General features: G+C 42.9%; 1 protein-coding gene across 13 annotated transcripts in view; it reads right to left on the bottom strand.

The window, feature by feature from the left end:
• LOC142775859 (uncharacterized) overlaps positions 1–16,540 on the bottom strand; it is a 28,683-nt gene extending 12,143 nt beyond the window's left edge. For 3 of the 13 annotated variants that reach the window (XR_012887094.1, XR_012887090.1, XM_075878170.1), the window contains exons 1-9: positions 16,442–16,535; positions 16,024–16,186; positions 13,526–13,636; positions 13,147–13,290; positions 13,025–13,066; positions 4,173–9,797; positions 3,722–3,832; positions 3,343–3,486; positions 3,221–3,262 (exon numbers count right to left, since the gene is read on the bottom strand). Coding sequence is in view for 2 of the 13 variants with exons in the window: in XM_075878171.1 (XP_075734286.1) it covers positions 3,722–3,832; positions 4,173–4,295 (234 nt within the window). In the remaining 11 variants the exon portion in view is untranslated. The other 10 variants (XR_012887093.1, XR_012887096.1, XR_012887095.1 and 7 more) reach the window with 10 other exon arrangements.
• Positions 16,541–20,973: the final 4,433 nt, after the last annotated feature.

The following is a 20,973-nucleotide window of genomic DNA, read 5'->3' as shown; positions in this document are numbered from 1 at the left end:
CTTGAAACAGAAAAAAAAAAAAAAAAAAAAAAAAACAGAATGATAAAAGGGTTATAAAGTGAAACGGTGATTATAGACACACAAATTTTCTACGAAAACTTTAGCGTCATTGATTTCACCACCATATGTTTACGAGCAAGCGAAAAAATAAAAATTTTCAGATTTCCCAGCGTGGTCTTGGAGTGGTGATGTGAGATATCAGGCATTTTTTTCTTTTTGCATTGGTCAAGAAAATTTCCGAAATTTCATTCGTTCTCTGGGCCGCCGACAAAAAAACGTACTTCATTTAGCAGACACTATCAAAATTTAATGACACAGCGACTAGTGTACGGACTTTAAATATTGAAGAGGTTCAAACTGGGCTGGTTGGTATGAATGCATAATATTATTAATAAGAAAAAAAAACGACGTTTAAGCACAGGTTATGTGCACTAATTTTTCAGTCTGCTGTCGGAGCTTGTCTTGGTGTTTCTTCCTTCAGTATATTTTTTTCGGCGCTGTTCATTATCAAGAACTCAAGTTGACACCACCTGTATTTTGCGATCGTCAAGCATTTTCTCACGGCATACACGGTGTCTTTAGTAATTTACAACTAGAGAGAAACATGCGTTTTTCCCTTCAGAGTCCTTATAAGGTCTGGAAGTGGGCAACAATGTGAAGAAACCAAGCAGCAACATAACCAGCTCAAGGTTCGTGCTTGTTTACATGAAAAAACGCAAAGGTTTTCAAGGACTTACAAGGCTATGTGTACCGATTTTCAAGGACCGCACTGTCTGTTAAAATCCCAATCACACACTTTCAGGGGAGGACAAAGGCTTCAAGTAACTATAATTCGTGAAAAAAGCGCAACATCGATGGAGCAGACATCAAAAACGTGGCTCCAGTGACACTTTATTTTCAGACAACTTTCAATCCTAGTTTCTTAAACTGCATAGGTAATCCCGTTCACTCCGACACAAATTGCAAACATTTATTCAGATAGGAAAAACTAAGGAACAGTTCTTATGCAACGTCTTGTTGCTTTTTCTGAATTTTCATATCAATATACCTATCACCCGCTGCTTGGCCTTAGCACTCATCCTAAGGATGTTTGACTTGATGATGCCAGTCAGGTCGCCGAATCTCTGTGCTTTTAATGCATACGGGTCTGCTGTAGCAGATAATTACTTAGGAACGGCTTCAAGCTTTCGTTTCTATTTTTAACACGAATAGGCCATGTACCAAGGCTCTGCTAACGTACTTCCATTGCGGAAGTGACGTTGAAAAATATTTACTAAGAGATTGCAAAGAAAAAAAACCAGAAGGCGAGCATCTGTCATGCGGAATCGAACCAGTAACCTCTAGGTTTTCAGCGCGCGGCTCTAACCACTAGGCCGCGTGGCGTGCCTTGCCTAGAGTGCCAACCACACACGCCGTTCGGTTGCCCTCAGGGCTTCGAAACTTTAGTGCATTTTCTACATAAGTGGCGAGACGACACAATGGGCTCTCGTTGGGCACGCTATGAAGGTCGTCGCCTCCATGAAACCCTGCCTACAAGGAGAGAGAGTGGTCTCTCCTGCGCGAGCGCTCATTGGACTTGTCGTTAGGGAAAGGACAAAGGTCACTTCCCACGCTGCTAAGGCCGCTTTTACGAAAGGAGCATGCTGCTGACACTAGACGCAGGAAGGGTTGCGACAGTTCTTCGCACTTGTCCTGCGTATACTTGTGCGCTCCTTTAGTGCGTCTTTCTTTTTGTTTTATTGTGCGTTTTTCTTTCTGTTTGAACAGCACACTCCAAGTTTCGAGCGTAACGGTTGTTAGTCTGCGCTCGTTCTGCATATGCTAGTTTCGTGCGTTATTTCTGCTTGAGGTATGCGCTGCAAGTTTCGAGCTGCTTTCCATTCCTAACATAATTTTGCAATGCATTGCCGTTGCTGAGGCAATGCACAATAAATGCCAAAGTACCTCTGTAAAGACACTTTCGACTTATGTGTTCTACCAATTCCTAAGTAGGGCTATCAGCCACGTTATTTTGTGAACATTCCGACCTCCTGCTTGATGCAACATTTCTTTTTCTCTTTTTTATCCTCCTGCTCCTATCTTTTCCGAATTTCCGGAAATGCACGACGTTGGTTCCATGCAGAATCTATTTATGTTTAAATTCTTATGCGATGGCCACCTGCTAAATTTATGGCATTACAAGTAATGGGCCATGAAGTATGCGACAATATCTTTAAAAAAAAGGGGGGGGGGGGGGATTCAATGGTTTTCAAGGCTTGCGAAAACTCAAGAGCACTTTCAAGGCCTTGAAAATTAATCTTTCGAATTCGTGGGTTTTCAGCGATTTCAAGGAACCGCATTATGCATGCCAACTGACAGTGTTCTAGTCCCATCCACCCCGAGGGACACGAAAGCCCCTCATGTGTAACCTATGAGCATTTGTAAATGCATCCAATTTACATGTCTTTATTCCACGATACTAGATATTCTATTGCAAGAGTAATAATGCTTTAACATATAGACTGTCGTATGTTTGGCTAATTCGTGTTTAAGAAATTTGACTAAAAATATCCATTTATCACAAAGTCATTCGCGTTCTATTGAGGCACGAGTAGAATGAAATCTCAGGCTCGAAATATTCAGCAGTTTCTTTTTAGGTAGCATTCACTTTGAATGAAAAAAAAACATTTAAGGTAGGACTCAATTAAAGCAGCATGTTGAATGCCTAGTCGAACATGGTAGCGTCCTCAGCAGAGTGATTATATTGAGCAGCATGTGCAGCAAAATAAGCTAACTGAACAAGCACTCACTGATTATGCAAGTGGTTCAGTTCATCCAAAGCTCATGGTATCTTCTTAGCCACTAGTCAGCACAACTATACTCGAGGACAACTTTTCTCGGCACTGCTGTGGAACCTACAGACCTGAAATGCATGCCTGCTGGAACGTTAAAAAATGTTGCATAGCTTTATGGTTTTTAAATTTATCTTGCTCAAATTAGCACTGCCCTATTATGAGACAAACGGTTCCGGGATACAGGAGGCAAAACAAAATTACTTACTTTACAAGAAGTTTTCCGCAGTTCTCAGAACCATGTTTGGTGCATGCCTACTCACTGCAGTAAACACGACGCCGTGAAATATGCAGAAGCACAAGTGCACCATTTCAGACTGCCAAAAGGCTCTCTAGGAACAATTCTTTCATTGTCAACCCAAACATCACAAGAATGACAGGGCACTTACTGTGGTCTTTTGCAGCGCTCGCAAAACCAAGTGGTATGGGACCTGAAAATGGGTTACCGGCACTTAATATCCAAAATGGTAATCAACAGTCTCGTGCAAATGAAAAAAGGCAAGCTTCATACCTTTGGCGTTCAATTCATGGTATGCACGGATGAATCCTTGTTCGACTGAATACAGAGCGAGTGCAACTTATAAGGGGTAATATGTTCCTTACGCCTCACTGTTGATGTTGGTTGCCAGGATGTAAAACGAAAATTTTGTTATTTCTATATGGCAAAAAGAGAGAGAGGCAAGTCAGGGAGGGGTTAAGTTGCCCAAATTCTAGTCGAGCAGCACGACAAAAAAGATCAGTAACAATGGCAACGTTGCTCCTGTAAGCTGCACTGACGGAGACAAGATATGTCGCAAAACGACGCATGCAGCGCTACATGCGAAGCAACTCCTCGCGTGATGAAATGAATGAGATGCGTAAAAAAAGAGCAAGACAGCGTGTTGACTCACTGCAATGCTACACCCATCATCCGTGAAGTTGTTCTTCAAAGATCCCACTTGCTTTTCCTTGTAATGATTTGCCATGGAGTCGTAATCGGCTTTCTCCTCTTGCGTCAACGACTGCAAAGTTGGAGGTCTGTTAGAGCTCATAAAAGTAGAAACGACAGCACTGAACGGTGGAGCACCATTCAAGGCATTGACATCAGAGGACTTCTAAAGCCGTACGGAAAGTAGGAAGACCCACAGCAACGCATGACGAGCGTAGAACCTCCGTGTTCATGTTTGGAAACTGCTCGTGACAGAAAAGAATGCGGCGAGGTTCGCGCCAAGAGCAACGTCGCGGAAAATGCCGTTCTGTTTGACGCGCAATGAACAAACCCTTCGTGTGAACAATGCCATCGGCAAGACATATAGAAAACGCGAAATCCGCAGGTATACAAAGAGAAAAGTGCCGGCATACCTTCCACATCTCTCCAGCCTCTGCTCGGACTGTTTCTAGTGTGCAAGCGAAGTTGCGTTCTCTACGCTCGTTCTGTAGTTCTCGCATTAAAAAGTAGAACGATCCCATTTTCCTAGGAGCCATAGTGATGACAATAGCTGCACGTGCACCACGAGCTACTGCAGAACCACAGCGCGTGGGTGAAGTAAAGAAGAAATTTGACAGGTAGCGTGCCGGTCAAGTAGGCGGTCCAATAGGCTCGCTGTCAAATTTCTTCTTGTTTACTTCCATAACTTGCGTGACTTTTCGCAACACTCTGTAGCAACTGAAGCTATAATGAAGAAAAAAATCAAACCATTATAACTGTACAAGTGAAACTAAGAATTTAAAAAATCCACCAAAAAATCTGGGCCATGCAGTGCAGAGCCGCGCGCAGCTTTTAAACAACGACACTGTGCCTTGGTGAATAAATAGATGCATGTGCTGTGCTCTTATGACGGATGGATAAGTATGGTTGCACTCTTTAAATTAGAACGGCCGGTAGCTTGCGCTAACTAGCAGTATTACTGAATTAACAACCAACTAGATTTATCTTTTTTTTTTCCCTTCAAATAGAGAAGTTGAGGACTGGTACTTTGCAGTGAAAGATTTAGTTTTCACTCGTGCCTTAATTGTAGCCACCAATCAGATAACCTCCTCCTCTTTATTTGTACCCGTCTAAAGTTTATTTTGCTCCGGCTGTTCTTAAACACCAGTGCTTTGCAAAACTCTTCGCGCCCTTTACAGAACATTATCAGGTGTTCGGCAGTTTCCTTCTCCTCTCTACACGCACTGCATACCGTGCCTACCTCTTCGTCTTTGGCCGGATAAGTCCTGTTCCTGGCCTCAAACAGTAGAGAACTACCCCGAGTATTATCGTAGATCCTCCTTGACAGTATCCTGCTTAGGAGTTCGATAGATGTGCGAACTTTTTAATCATGCCAGTTCTCCACATGCCGGTCTCCGTTTCCTACACCTTCTTCTTAACCGATACTTCTGTTTGATTTGGCCCCCTGCACTTTTCTAAGTACTTACCCGTCAGTTTTCTGGTTCCCTTCCTCGATTTGGTATCGACATTCCTCATGTACAAGTACCTGAAAACCTTCCTAGTTGCAACGCTCCTCCCCCATTTCTCTCAATCCCTTCTAAAATTTTATCTTGCTGTTAGCTTCCCAGCCCTCAAATGATGTCCATCCCATAACACCTTGTACTGCCTGATTATGTGCATTCCTGTGAGCTTCTAAAGCAAGCCTACCTATTCCCTGTTGATGAATTTCTAATCTTGCTTGTACCTCTAATCTTATGCACAAGACCGCATTGCCGAAAGTCGGACCAGGAACCATGACGCCTTTTCATATATATTCCTCTCACAACATCATACCTATTGTAATTCCACAGTGCGCAAGTTTTCATCACCGCTGAATTTCTGTTACCTTTAGTCATTACGTATATTTTGTGTACCCTTAGGTACTCGGTCACATTGCTTATCCATACGCCCAGGGATATTTGTTTTATCTCTTATGTCTAGCGTGACCTCCTGTATCCTAAGCTCACTACCTTCATTATCATTGACAATCATGACTGCCGATTTTTCCTTACTGAATCTGAAATATAACCTATCTCCCTTATTACCGTAGATGTCAATAAATCTCTCCAAATCTTCCTTGTTGTCGGTCATTAGCACTATATCATCTGCGTACGTCAATGCACTTAGTGCTTGTTCAATGAGTTTTTCTCTTTTGATGAAATAGAGGTTGAAGCCAAGTCCCCTCCCCTATATTTTGGCCTCTAATCCTTGTAAGTACAACATGAATAACAAGGGTGACAGAGGACACCCCTGCTTAAGCCCCCGTTTTATCTCTGTGGGCTTGGATGCCCGTTTTTGATATTTTATAACTACCTTGTTACAATTATGAATATCGTTTAAAGATTAGTGACTCCATCTCCCACACATAGTGTGTCAAGTATTACACACAAGTCCTCTGGAACCATGCTATCGTTCGCTCTCTTGATATCCGAAAATGCTAGCCACAAGGACCTGTGTTCCTTTTCAGCTATTTCGATGCACTACATCAGTGAGAATAGATTGTATTACAACTTCCTGTGTTTCGGAAACCCATTCTTCAGTTCCCCCAGCACTCCGTCATCCTCTATCAATGCCTGCAGTCTCTTCTTCATAATCTGCATCGCCAGTCTGTAGACCACTGGTGTCACTGTTACACGACGGTAGTTGTTTGTGTAAGCTTTGTCCCTCTTTCCTTTATAGATCATTCTCATCCTGCTAAGTTTCCATCCATCGGGGACTTCACGATTGATTATTGTTTTTCTCGCTGCCTCTCTCAAAGTCTGCTTCGACTTGGGACCCAATGCCTTTATCAGCATAATTGGGATGCCATCAGGGCCTGATGATGCACTTCCAGGAACCCTCTTCTTAGCCCTTTCACACTCTCTTTGTGAAAGTGGAGCCACTGCACCAGTTGATCTATGCTTGTCTATTAATGTGCATAAGGCACATCCTTGTTAAAATTTTTCTTTCACCCTTGTTCTTATATTCAATAGCTTCATCCCCTCCTAGGCTAACACGTTGAGCTACAGTTATGAACTTCTGCTCTAGGCTTGTCTCATTTCTAAGGGAGTTAAGATGGTTCCTAACTTTTGCAGCTGCCTTTCTATCTTTTCATGTACTTCTGCCACACTCCGAGCCAGCTTTCTTCTAATCTTTTCATTGATCAGAAGGGCAAAAGGGATGCTTTCCTTCTACAGCTCAGAAAGACGTCCCGATTTTATTTCAACATCATCTGGTGGTTCACCCCATTGCTTAGCATGTCTGTGTTCCCTAGAGGCTTCCCGACGTTTTGCTATGGCTCTCTTAACCTCCTCATCCCGACAACTCTTGGGTTTGTGTGTCCTTTACTGGGGCGACTTGTCACGTGCCTTAGCAAGTTTTAGCTCAGTCTAACTTGATTCATGTACGTCCAGACTGTTTTATTATCGTCAGCAATTACTTTCTCAACTTGTTCAGTAGCTATTTCTCTTTGCTTTCCGAAGAAAAATTCCCTTGTAGTTGCTCATATTGTCTCCTTCCCACTTTCAGTGCTCTTCCAAAACTTAGCTTGATACATTTGTGATCACTAACCAGGCTTCTGGAACCACATTCATCCATGTGCATTCCCCTGAGCCTATCATACATCTTATGTGACATCAGTGCACAATCTATCGTCAACTGCAGCCTTCCTACCTCCCATGTTGTTTGCCTTTCACACTTCTCAGTACTGTTGCAAATGATCAAATCATGCCTTTAACATATATCCATGACAATTTTTAATGTTGGGTCAGTATAGCCTTCTATATCTTGTATGTGCACATTCATATCGCCTAGTATAACTATCTTGCACTCTCCTCCCAATTCCTCAATGTCAATCGTTATACACCCTACCATTGCCTGGTTTTCCTCTCTGGCCTTTGCTCCTGTCCACAAGTACATTAAACCAAGGAATGTCATCTGCCCAGCTACCTACCCTTTTAAACATAAATGTTCCGTGCATCCCTGCTTGACTTTTCGCCAACACATACTTTTATGTACAAATGCCTCAATTCCACCTGCCTTTTTGCTGCCTTCTATTCTATTGCAATATACCCATACGTAGTCCGGATGGCAAGTTGTTTGCTACATGTCTGGAAGATGTCTCCACAACCCCATATACCATCAGCTCCTCCTGCCTTAACTGCTCTTCTATCCCTTCCCACTTCAACTTATTCCTGCCACCCATATAGCCTATGTCCCATTTAGCTCGGCCCTTATGCTCAAGTCGTCATTTTCTTCCATGGACCCCACATGGCTTGAATATTGGTGTCCCTGTAGAATTGTCTTGGGCTCCACTGTTGGCTTCAGGGCTGTGGGGAAGAACATATAGTGACTAAGATGTTCTGTGTAATTTGTTTTTGTACTGTTCCAAATATGTTTTTGAAGGCAGTTGTGTAACAATGGTGCTAAAGCTTAGAAACTACCCCTGCATGACAGGATTGAACACACAAACATGGCAGTGGCAAGACATGTTGCTATTTTGCGACACGATCGTAAAACCTCCGAGCAAGTGCTCTTACTCGAGCATGTGGCCTGCTCAACTTTCCGGGACATCAGAAATATGCCTCTTCCATTTCCGCCATTTTCACTGTTCTTATTCGCCCGATGAGGACAAGTGAAAACGGGAAAAACCTCCATGCTCTAATCATTGTCCAACATGAAGAAAAAGGAAAAACTTCCGTGCTCAAATGGCAGCAAAATATCCTAGCGCTGGTGGCGACACACAGCGGCACGTGTCCCGAGTATACCTATGCCTTATTTTCAAGCATCCTCCTTTGTGCTGCAGGGGCATGCTGAAATCATCGAGGTGCTTGTCGTTATTCGTGCGAGATTCGGATTGCTTGCTATCACATCAGTTGCTTCGCCCTAGCAGCGAAACTGCTTCTTTTTTTTTTCGGAAACGCCACCTATAGTTAGCTTTCGACCTCTCTCTGAAACCAGAAGAGCTTGATCAAAGCTAGTGAATGTATAGAGATAATAGAGCTCTAATTTCGCACCAGCTAGACAGGTAATTTACACACCTGCACTTGCTGTACATCGACACACCACCAAAATTAAAAGCAACTCTAGAAAAAATCTACACAGACCACCTATAATGCTGCAGCTCGGCCTTTCAAGCTCGGCACACCGGAACCCTTTGTCAATATCCGATTTTGAGTGATATAGCCAAGAAAATAAATACTGCACCAATCGCAGAACCATGCTCGCTATACCAGATTTCATTGCTGACAACAGTTGGGAATTCTCATCGCAAAGGCCATGCCTTCCCTTGCAAAAAAAAACCGGCATGTACAATGGGTCTTGACCATGCTTATTATAGCACTTACGCTGTGGTTCTTGTAAACAGACATGAGTCAAGTTCTTTTTTTTTTTTCTCGCAATATATGGGTTGACTTGCCTTTGAAGAATAAAATTGGAATAGAGCACAATACAACACATTCATGCTTGACTTGTAGACCATCTTCCTGGCCCTTTCAGTTTCCCTTTAGCAAGCCGCAATCTCAACACAGCCAAGTATATGCAGTGCTCATAATTCAAACAAGACATTTTAGTCACTGCTGGCACGCTCAGCAGCTCAACATAACCACATCATGTTGCACTGAGTTCGGTCTAGGGTTCGTAGAGGTTTTCAAACCAAAAAGTCAAGGATATTCAAAGACTTTCCAGGACCTGTTGCAACTTTTTCAAGGACTCAAAGCGGCATGCTATGTGGGAATTTATCACTCTCAAATTTTCGAATTAACAGATTTTATTGCACTTATTATAAATATATAAATATCACAATTATAACAAAAACAAATCTAGTTGAGACTTCTTCCACCTCCTCCCCCCTAAATCTCCATGCATTACGAGCCACCGCAGGTAGCCGTCGGCCTGAGGCATGTTGTTTGGCATGAAGAACGATGGCAGAGCCAGGCCGTCCGAGGAAGGTCAGAGGTGGGCCATCAGGTCTCCCACAACAGCCCGGCAGTCAGGCGTACCCAGCTCGTAACCCGTGATAGGGATCCCGTGAGTGTCTTCGCCTTGAAACAGAAAAAAAAAAAAAAAAAAAAAAAACAGAATGATAAAAGGGTTATAAAGTGAAACGGTGATTATAGACACACAAATTTTCTACGAAAACTTTAGCGTCATTGATTTCACCACCATATGTTTACGAGCAAGCGAAAAAATAAAAATTTTCAGATTTCCCAGCGTGGTCTTGGAGTGGTGATGTGAGATATCAGGCATTTTTTTCTTTTTGCATTGGTCAAGAAAATTTCCGAAATTTCATTCGTTCTCTGGGCCCCCGACAAAAAAACGTACTTAATTTAGCAGACACTATCAAAATTTAATGACACAGCGACTAGTGTACGGACTTTAAATATTGAAGAGGTTCAAACTGGGCTGGTTGGTATGAATGCATAATATTATTAATAAGAAAAAAAACGACGTTTAAGCACAGGTTATGTGCACTAATTTTTCAGTCTGCTGTCGGAGCTTGTCTTGGTGTTTCTTCCTTCAGTATATTTTTTTCGGCGCTGTTCATTATCAAGAACTCAAGTTGACACCACCTGTATTTTGCAATCGTCAAGCATTTTCTCACGGCATACACGGTGTCTTTAGTAATTTACAACTAGAGAGAAACATGCGTTTTTCCCTTCAGAGTCCTTATAAGGTCAGGAAGTGGGCAACAATGTGAAGAAACCAAGCAGCAACATAACTAGCTCAAGGTTCGTGCTTGTTTACATGAAAAAACGCAAATTTTTTCAAGGACTTACAAGGCTATGTGTACCGATTTTCAAGGACCGCACTGTCTGTTAAAATCCCAATCACACACTTTCAGGGGAGGACAAAGGCTTCAAGTAACTATAATTCGTGAAAAAAGCGCAACATCAATGGAGCAGACATCAAAAACGTGGCTCCAGTGACACTTTATTTTCAGACAACCTTCAATCCTAGTTTCTTAAACTGCATAGGTAATCCCGTTCACTCCGACACAAATTGCAAACATTTATTCAGATAGGAAAAACTAAGGAACAGTTCTTATGCAACGTCTTGTTGCTTTTTCTGAATTTTCATACCAATATACCTATCACCCGCTGCTTGGCCTTGGCACTCATCCTAAGGATGTTTGACTTGATGATGCCCGTCAGGTCGCCGAATCTCTGTGCTTTTTCTGCATATGGGTCTGCTGTAGCTGATAATTACTTAGGAACGGCTTCAAGCTTTCGTTTCTATTTTTAACACGAATAGGCCAGGGTGTACCAAGGCTCTGCTAACATACTTCCATTGCGGAAGTGACGTTGAAAAATATTTACTAAGAGATTGCAAAGAAAAAAACCAGAAGGCAAGCATATGTCATGCGGAATCGAACCAGTAACCTCTAGGTTTTCAGCGCGCGGCTCTAACCACTAGACCACGTGGCGTGCCTTGCCTAGAGTGCCAACCACACACGCCGTTCGGTTGCCCTCAGGGCTTCGAAACTTTAGTGCATTTTCTACATAAGTGGCGAGACGACACAATGGGCTCTCGTTGGGCGCGCTATGAAGGTCGTCGCCTCCATGAAACCCTGCCTACAAGGAGAGAGAGTGGTCTCTCCTGCGCGAGCGCTCATTGGACTTGTCGTTAGGGAAAGGACAAAGGTCACTTCCCACGCTGCTAAGGCCGCTTTTACGAAAGGAGCACGCTGCTGACACTAGACGCAGGAAGGATTGCGACAGTTCTTCGCACTTGTCCTGCGTATACTTGTGCGCTCCTTTAGTGCGTCTTTCTTTTTGTTTTATTGTGCGTTTTTCTTTCTGTTTGAACAGCACACTCCAAGTTTCGAGCGTAACGGTTGTTAGTCTGCGCTCGTTCTGCATATGCTAGTTTCGTGCGTTATTTCTGCTTGAGGTATGCGCTGCAAGTTTCGAGCTGCTTTCCATTCCTAACATAATTTTGCAATGCATTGCCGTTGCTGAGGCAATGCACAATAAATGCCAAAGTACCTCTGTAAAGACACTTTTGACTTATGTGTTCTACCAATTCCTAAGTAGGGCTATCAGCCACGTTATTTTGTGAACATTCCGACCTCCTGCTTGATGCAACATTTCTTTTTCTCTTTTTTATCCTCCTGCTCCTATCTTTTCCGAATTTCCGGAAATGCACGACGTTGGTTCCATGCAGAATCTATTTATGTTTAAATTCTTATGCGATGGCCACCTGCTAAATTTATGGCATTACAAGTAATGGGCCATGAAGTATGCGACAATATCTTTAAAAAAAAAAGGGGGGGGGGGGGATTCAATGGTTTTCAAGGCTTGCGAAAACTCAAGAGCACTTTCAAGGCCTTGAAAATTAATCTTTAGAATTCGTGGGTTTTCAGCGATTTCAAGGAACCGCATTATGCATGCCAACTGACAGTGTTCTAGTCCCATCCACCCCGAGGGACACGAAAGCCCCTCATGTGTAACCTATGAGCATTTGTAAGTGCATCCAATTTACATGTCTTTATTCCACGATACTAGATATTCTATTGCAAGAGTAATAATGCTGTAACATATAGACTGTCGTATGTTTGGCTGATTCGTGTTTAAGAAATTTGACTAAAAATATCCATTTATCACAAAGTAATTTGCGTTCTATTGAGGCACGAGTAGAATGAAATCTCAGGCTCGAAATATTCAGCAGTTTCTTTTTCGGTAGCATTCACTTTGAATGAAAAAAAAAAAAAAACATTTAAGGTCGGACTCAAATAAAGCAGCATGTTGAATGCCTATTCGAACATGGTAACGTCCTCAACAGAGTGATTATATTGAGCAGCATGTGCAGCAAAATAAGCTAACTGAACAAGCACTCACTGATTATGCAAGTGGTTCAGTTCATCCAAAGTTCATGGTATCTTCTTAGCCACTAGTCAGCACAACTATACTCGAGGACAACTTTTCTCGGCACTGCTGTGGAACCTACAGACCTGAAATGCATGCCTGCTGGAACGTTAAAAAATGTTGCATAGCTTTATGGTTTTTAAATTTATCTTGCTCAAATAAGCACTGCCCTATTATGAGACAAACGGTTCCGGGATACAGGAGGCAAAACAAAATTATTTACCTTACAAGAAGTTTTCCGCAGTTCTCAGAACCACGTTTGCTGCATGCCTACTCACTGCAGTAAACACGACGCCGTGAAATATGCAGAAGCACAAGTGCACCATTTCAGACTGCCAAAAGGCTCTCTAGGAACAATTCTTTCATTGTCAACCCAAACATCACAAGAATGACAGGGCACTTACTGTGGTCTTTTGCAGCGCTCGCAAAACCAAGTGGTATGGGACCTGAAAATGGGTTATCGGCACTTAATATCCAAAACGGTAATCAACAGTCTCGTGCAAATGAAAAAAGGCAAGCTTCATACCTTTGGCGTTCAATTCATGGTATGCACGGATGAATCCTTGTTCGACTGAATACAGAGCGAGTGCAACTTATAAGGGGCAATATGTTCCTTACGCCTCACTGTTGATGTTGGTTGCCAGGATGTAAAACGAAAATTTTGTTATTTCTATATGGCAAAAAGAGAGAGAGGCAAGTCAGGGAGGGGTTAAGTTGCCCAAATTCTAGTTGAGCAGCACGACAAAAAAGATCAGTAACAATGGAAACGTTGCTCCTGTAAGCTGCACTGACGGGGACAAGATATGTCGCAAAACGACGCATGCAGCGCTACATGCGAAACAACTCCTCGCGTGATGAAATGAATGAGATGCGTAAAAAAAGAGCAAGACAGCGTGTTGACTCACTGCAATGCTACACCCATCATCCGTGAAGTTGTTCTTCAAAGATCCCACTTGCTTTTCCTTGTAATGATTTGCCATGGAGTCGTAATGGGCTTTCTCCTCTTGCGTCAACGACTGCAAAGTTGGAGGTCTGTTAGAGCTCATAAAAGTAGAAACGACAGCACTGAACAGTGGAGCACCATTCAAGGCATTGACATCAGAGGACTTCTAAAGCCGTACGGAAAGTAGGAAGACCCACAGCAACGCATGACGAGCGTAGAACCTCCGTGTTCATGTTTGGAAACTGCTCGTGACAGAAAAGAATGCGGCGAGGTTTGCGCCAAGAGCAACGTCGCGGACAATGCCGTTCTGTTTGACGCGCAATGAACAAACCCTTCGTGTGAACAATGCCATCGGCAAGACATATAGAAAACGCGAAATCCGCGGGTATAGAGAAAAGTGCCGGCATACCTTCCACATCTCTCCAGCCTCTGCTCGGACTGTTTCTAGTGTGCAAGCGAAGTTGCGTTCTCTACGCTTGTTCTGTAGTTCTTGCATTAAAAAGTAGAACGATCCCATTTTCCTAGGAGCCATAGTGATGATAACAGCTGCTCGTGCACCACGAGCTACTGCAGAACGACAGCGCGTGGGTGAAGTAAAGAAGAAATTTGACAGGGAGCGTGCCGGTCAAGTAGGCGGTCCAATAGAGGAGACCCACGCCGAGGGAGGCGCTGCGGAGCGTGGTGCGGTCAGTCAATGTGGTGAGAAAACTGGTTACTCGAGTGTTGGCCCCTCCGCTGTCCCATTCAACCTGCTTGAGAACGCGTTGCTTTGCTCGCACACTGCACGCGTTTTTGAGAGTCTCGCATCGCGCGGGCAAACTTAAGCGGGTTTAATAGGATGCCGCAATTGAGGATTTTTTTTTTTTTTCGTGACAGCCATTCCATAAAAGGGCAGCGAAGCAAGTTGTAGCAGACGACGCCGTCCTCGTCAGAGCGAAGTGCGTTTCGCAAGTGAAAGACGACGCTGTTTACTGCTTTAGAGGTGAATAAAACTTTCTGTACGTTCATAATTATATACCTGTTTTATTTGGTTTACTGAGTGCACTATGCACTATATTTGTTACTGGATGCATGGGTAAGGCCGCTTCTCGTGCTTTAGGTTAAGCGGTTCTTGCGCTGCGACTGCTATTAGTTGGGATACCTTAATTTACTAGCACCCACCCAAGTTATCGTGCGGTATATACACAGCACTTCGAAACTAAATTTGGGGCTTCTTTCTGACCCACAACGAAAATCGACATCTATCTCGCGTGTCTTTCCTTGCATTATCACCGTTCTCATCGCGGGTACATTGAGTTTACGAACTGCGTGCGTACCATCATGATGAGCGCCCAGCTTACAGAGAAACTTTTTTGTGTGTGTCTAATCTGCAGAGAAAGAGCGCATTGCTATAAAGGCATTTTATCTTGGTCACATATCAAAAATGCACCGTGTTGTTCGGGCTGTCCCTGCACGCTCAGTAACAACTAGTTCACTGTTATTGCCAACGAACGTGCAACAACGGCTAATGCATTGTTTTCTTTTTTTCATAGTTGTGGTGGTCGTGTCCACTCAAGCGGGAGCGTTGCATCTCCAGCGGCAAATGTAATGGCATCGCTGGCGTCTCTAGCGATTCTAAATCGCTTGAAAGCGAGTCATAGACATCGTGGAAAACAGAGTTCTCTTTATCTTGCATTGCTGGGTCGTCTTGAGCAATACCTTGTGGCACAGCCCGCTTCACAAAATTTTGTGCTGATCCGGCTGCCCTCACAGAATGACGCTTCCACCTAAGCAAAATAATGTTGTGGCAGAGATTAGATCGTATTGATCACAACAACGTTCATACGTTGGAGTTTTTTTTATGCAGATATTGTACGGTGATCATCATTGAGCATATCTGTAGTGCGGCAGATAATAATAGTTTTTTTTATCATCTTCAAGTATAAAATGTACAAGAAGTCTGAAAATGAGTAGACGCGGTTTCCGTGATCCTGTTAGTTCACAAAATAAAACAAGTACTGCATACGAAATCAAACTTTATAAAAACATGTACGATGGTAAAATGCCCCATTAAAAAAACTACAATTGTGTCCATCTGTGTGCACAGAAACACTTCATACAAGAACTTCACGGAGATAGCTGTGCATGAAAATTTATTGATTAAACATTTTGCATTTGTCTGTTGCTTGAATCATTTTTACTTTGTACTAAACCTATCAAAAAAAGTAATGTGCTGTTTTACTTTGTACTAAAACTATCAAAAAAAAGTAATGTGCTTGTTACTAACCGCGTTCCTATCTTACCCTTAAAATGTAACGGTGCTAAAGTGCCATGTTCGATCGAAACCCGTCTATTTTCGCTTGACTTGATAATTGCGCATACGCGGAATGAATCCTCGCTGAGCTTGAAACGAGGAATCAAGAGTCCTCAGAAAATGCTTTAAATTGAATAGATAGTTATGCGCTTCACTGCCTATCATACCTCTGCGCCGTTTCCGCGTGAGGTGCCCGTTTCTTGTAAGCCGCTGGAAACACTGTTGGCGCATAAGACGGGTGCAGACTTGAGTCATTTTTTGCAGTTTCTCACAAAATGTCTGCTACAGATCATTATCCAAGCTTTTGGCAACCACACACTTCCGTCGGCACTGCCTAGATATAAAAAATATATATATATAACCACACACCACCAATACCACGTGTGCCAGCATAAAATATTTCTTCGCTATTTTTAACAACGCTTTAAAGACGGACGTTGAGAATTTATACTTTTAAGATGGGGACGTGCATTTTCCAGTAACTCGATAGATTAAAGGAACGGTGACGCCAAAATTAACGCCTGTTTTTTTTTTTTTTAATGCATTGTGCGCCTGCTAATTTTTATGAAGAACTTGTTTACTTACTTTTTTCGGCGCACTGCTTTAATCCATTCCTGTCGTCTGCTTGTTTCGTACCATCCGTTTGGGAATCGGTAGAATTTCACTGGTGGTGTCGACCATGACCTACTACACTCCTGACCTGTTCAGATAGCGGGGTTCCTATGGGAGCGCGTGTCCCCGCTCTCGTTCAATCGCTCGCCGTAGGTGGCGCTACCTATAACCTGTTCGTCTGCTACTGTGCGGCCGGCAGGAGGGCGACGGACTGATACCATGCGTCTGCTTCTGTGACAAACTGCCTATACGTGTGATTGTTTTTTGCTGAAAAGGCTAACGTGTGCTATGTGTTACATTTTAGTAGTTAGGCTATACTGGTTGATTGACTTCTAAAGCTGTATATTTGCGTAGAAATGTCTTGCTGCATGGTTGTTTTTGCCATTCCAGCCTAAAAAAACTTCAATTTAGTATTCATAAAGCTTTTGACTAATAATGTACTCATTGGTAATAGAATATCAAACTGATTTTAGGTTGTTTAGGACGCGTCAGGTGAAACGCAGTGCCCCTGTTGAGCACTTACCTTGGACACTCGCCCTGGACAGGTGTTACACTTGTAGTCAATTGATAGAAGAGAATAATGCACATACGCCCACGGACGCATATCAAGGAGAGACACAGGAATTGAAGCTTTAACTCTTACTGTGACCTACACAACAAAAATTGTGCGTCAAATTTCGCTACGGGAGTTTGTCTGCTGGAACGGGGAGCGCTGGCCGATGCGCGTTTCTATGATTTTATATGTCCGTGCGATGAGACGATATGGTAAAGGCAGTGATGTGCCTATCGAGGGCAACACATTGCGACCCCAATAAAGTTTTTATCGTCATCATTATCATCATCTTGGCGAGCATAGTTAATAATAATAATAATAATAATAATAATAATAATAATAATAATAATAATAATAATAATAATAATAATAATAATAATAATAATAATAATAATGTTTTATTTTTCATCAATAGTTTGATGAAGGACAGCGGCAGGTAAAAGCTGCTCTTCGAAAGAGGCAGCTTGACATAGGCCCACAGACGCCTTTAGCACGACAGCACTGGCAAACAGTTAGCAATGTTATCTAAGCAACAATTACAAAAATATCAAGTTCAAATTCTAAAAATAAAAATAGCAACCATGATAACAATGTAGCAACTGCAAAGAAATCTTGAAAACTATACATGTGTATATCGTGCAATTGAGTTCGGGTACAGAGTAAGAAATCTATGCCAGCTTTCACATATTTATCAATTAACGTAGAAACTGTGTAGAACAACCTATCTGTGGAGTAGTTTGTTCTCGAAGTTTTTATTTTCCATGTTTCTTTATGTCATGTTTCGAACAAATTATTTGGCTGCAGTTTCGAGAGGTCGTACATATGCGACCTCTCGCATATGTACGATATGTACGATATGTACGATATGTACGAAAGATATGCGTTTACTCTTAAGACAATAATAGATGTTTCATGTCACCACGTGGACATTCAATTGCAGCTATGCTACATTAATGAATTGCGCAACTTCAGACTTGCGTCATGTTCAGTAACCGGCCACCGACTCACACATACGGACTAGCGGAAACTGTTCACTTACACTTTCCAAACCATTCCTTCCTTTTTGAATGCAATGCTGCTCGCTCAAGTTTATAAGGCAGACATCACATGTGCGTCAAGCGTGGCTTCCTGTACGAGCATAAACCGATCGGCCCATAGCACCAACACAACACAGCTTGCAAATTACTGTCTTTCCAGTTGTCAGTCCAATGTCCCTAATTGTTTGCGACGACAGAAATTTGAACTCGTTGTTCGCAGGATAAAGGAATAAACTCGGGGTGCGCCAATCACGCAAGGGGGTACACACCGACCTTCGTATCTTAAACACTTGCTCATGTGCGCGCTTACCCACCAACCTTCTTTTATTCCGTGTCCTTATGTCAGGCCTACACCTTCGTATGACCAGAAAGATTGCCAGCATCGGCGTACACTAAAATGTCACGTAAATTTATATGAAGAAGAAAATCTATAAACAGAGTTTCTCTCGAGCAGACATCATGACAGCGGACTTGTCATCCTTAAGGCTATAATTGTATTTCAGTCTTTCAGAAAACAAGCCTGCTTGTCGAAACGCCGCCTCGAAACAACTTTGCTAAAACTACTGATTAAGCGAGTTGGTTCATGATTATTTTCAGTGTTTGTGTGTGTGTAAACAGCGATTAAAGAATGGGAACAACCCCTGTTCACAGGTTTTTTACTGCAAGCTTCCATCCTCCCCTTTCTGACGTTTCTTACAAAAAGGTATAGGGACACTAAGTTAATAGACTGATAAATGAGTACCTGATAATTCTCTATCGTTCCTGTTCCGATCATACGACTATTAGAACAGAAAAAATTAAGACTAGGTTTAATGTTCTGAGTTTGGCGAACAATCTTCGACACGTGCACGTCGCTTTATGTTGCGTCGCTCCTTGTGTACTTGGCCGCATTGGCTGAGAACATTTCTTTGAAACTTGCTACTTCAGACCTTGCATCTACTAACACAGCAGTCTTAGACATTACCTGAGGCCGTCAAAGTATGACGTCACTGCTAGCCGATGCGCGAGAACTTAAGGGTAGCATCGCCACCTTTACAATCTCTTATAGTTTCGAGAATTCCTTCGCTCACCGGACGTCCTCTCGTAGTACGGGTGATGTTGATAGAATTGACTTACTCCTAAATTGTTATTATGTTCAGAGTCATTTAAAATTAAGTGCGAATATAAAAGGATTAATATAACATTCGTCCACTGACGTAACTGCGTACCTGCAGCGTTAGAGCGCCATTCGCCTCGGCGAGGGCTTTCATCTCGAAAAAATCTTTCTTTAGCTTCTCTAGCTGTGAATGCAAATTACTGTTCATTTCTTTCAGCCTGCTGCACTTCCGCCGCAACGTCTTAGTTGCCGCGACCAGGGAGCGCATCTTCTTCAAACCGATCGACGTTTGCGACGTCATGGAGCGCCGCACTGGCCTCTTCTGGTGTTCCCCTTGTATAACTGAACTACAGTCCTCCATGTTGTCCTGACTTGATGGAAAATGCAACCACTCGGCCTCTTGTGCAGTTTCAATTGGGTTTTCAGAACTATATACTTCCCCAGGCTCCGCTGATGCTCGCTCTTCTTGAGAAGAATCTGCGTTGGACGTTCCCCTGTTAAGCCGAAAAAATAGCGAAGCATGACAGATATATTGTCCCGCTAAACGCATAAGGGAATACTGCTAACATTATTCTTATCCGTTGTTGTGTTAGACTTCAAGTTTTACTTACAGTATTTTTACTTGTATGGGTGCCAGCGTTGTTTCCCCCTGCGTTCGTTTTAGCCGCTTTTTCCGCGGCATTGGATCTTGCCCACGTGGATCAGGAGAAGCGGGAAATAAGGAAGGCACGGCTGTGGGCTTCAACATCTTCCTTTTCGTCACTGTTCTGTAATCTTCAGCGGTAAAATGCAGGCTGCATACCTTCGACCGGTCGCTGGGCTCCCAGCGATGCTTTCCTGAACCTTCATCAAAGGTAAAGGCGTATACGCATGGCTAGCAAGATTGCAAAATAACAGTCCATAACACCTTTTTTGTAATTAATTTTTCCAAAATGTAACAAGCCAAATGGGGAGGTTAAGAAAAAGCATAGCCACGATTTTATTCTGGGGAAGTACCTGTATACCCATTTAGTGCATTTTCATATTTTCTCGCAGCCTTTGTAAATGTCTTTTTAGATGACTACATTCGTCGATTGATGTTTAGTGATGGTACGTGGTCGAGTCCAGTGGCATACTTGAAGCCCTTTATTCGAAGAGCTCATTGGCTATACAAGGTTTCATAACAAAGCTGAATTTCCTAATGGCTGCTCAGTAACGAAGCGCGACCCAATACGACAGAGCCGAAACCGAGGCGCACTTGAGCGCCTTGGTCTTGGTTTAGAGCGCAAACCTCTAACCTGTACAATGACTCCGCCGTTGACGACGATGACTTCAGTGGTTTTTGTTCTTTTGCATTCTCCAAAACGAATCTTTGTCATGCATGATGTAATCTCAGATGCAGCACGCACATAAATAGAGTATCTGTCGCTGATTATTCCAGGTTCCTCATTTCGGTTTCACCGGCTGGGTCTCTTAACCCTCACAGAGCCGATGGGCTCATTGCACGAAGGACTTCAATTATGTCATTATACCCGACCGCCTGCCAGCCCTATATAGAGTGAACAGTTAATCGCCACATTTCGTTACCGGCGTAACGTTTCTAATTACCTTAAGTAAGCTTATACAGAAACGAACAAAGCTGTATGGGAAGATAGAGGTTTGAGATGAGAAATACATTTGACCAAATTCGGTCGCTAACTTCAGTGACACCCAGTGTTCAAGAGTTGTCCATCGCTAAACACACACACACACACACACACACACACACACACACACACACACACACACACACACACACACACACACACACACAGAGACAAACTGTGGAGGCAGCACGTAA

The sequence above is a fragment of the Rhipicephalus microplus genome, chromosome X (genome assembly GCF_043290135.1).
Source record: "Rhipicephalus microplus isolate Deutch F79 chromosome X, USDA_Rmic, whole genome shotgun sequence".
Classification (NCBI taxonomy): domain Eukaryota; kingdom Metazoa; phylum Arthropoda; class Arachnida; order Ixodida; family Ixodidae; genus Rhipicephalus; species Rhipicephalus microplus.
Note: the sequence above shows the minus strand (reverse complement) of the source record. Positions and strands in the feature narration are given on the sequence as shown.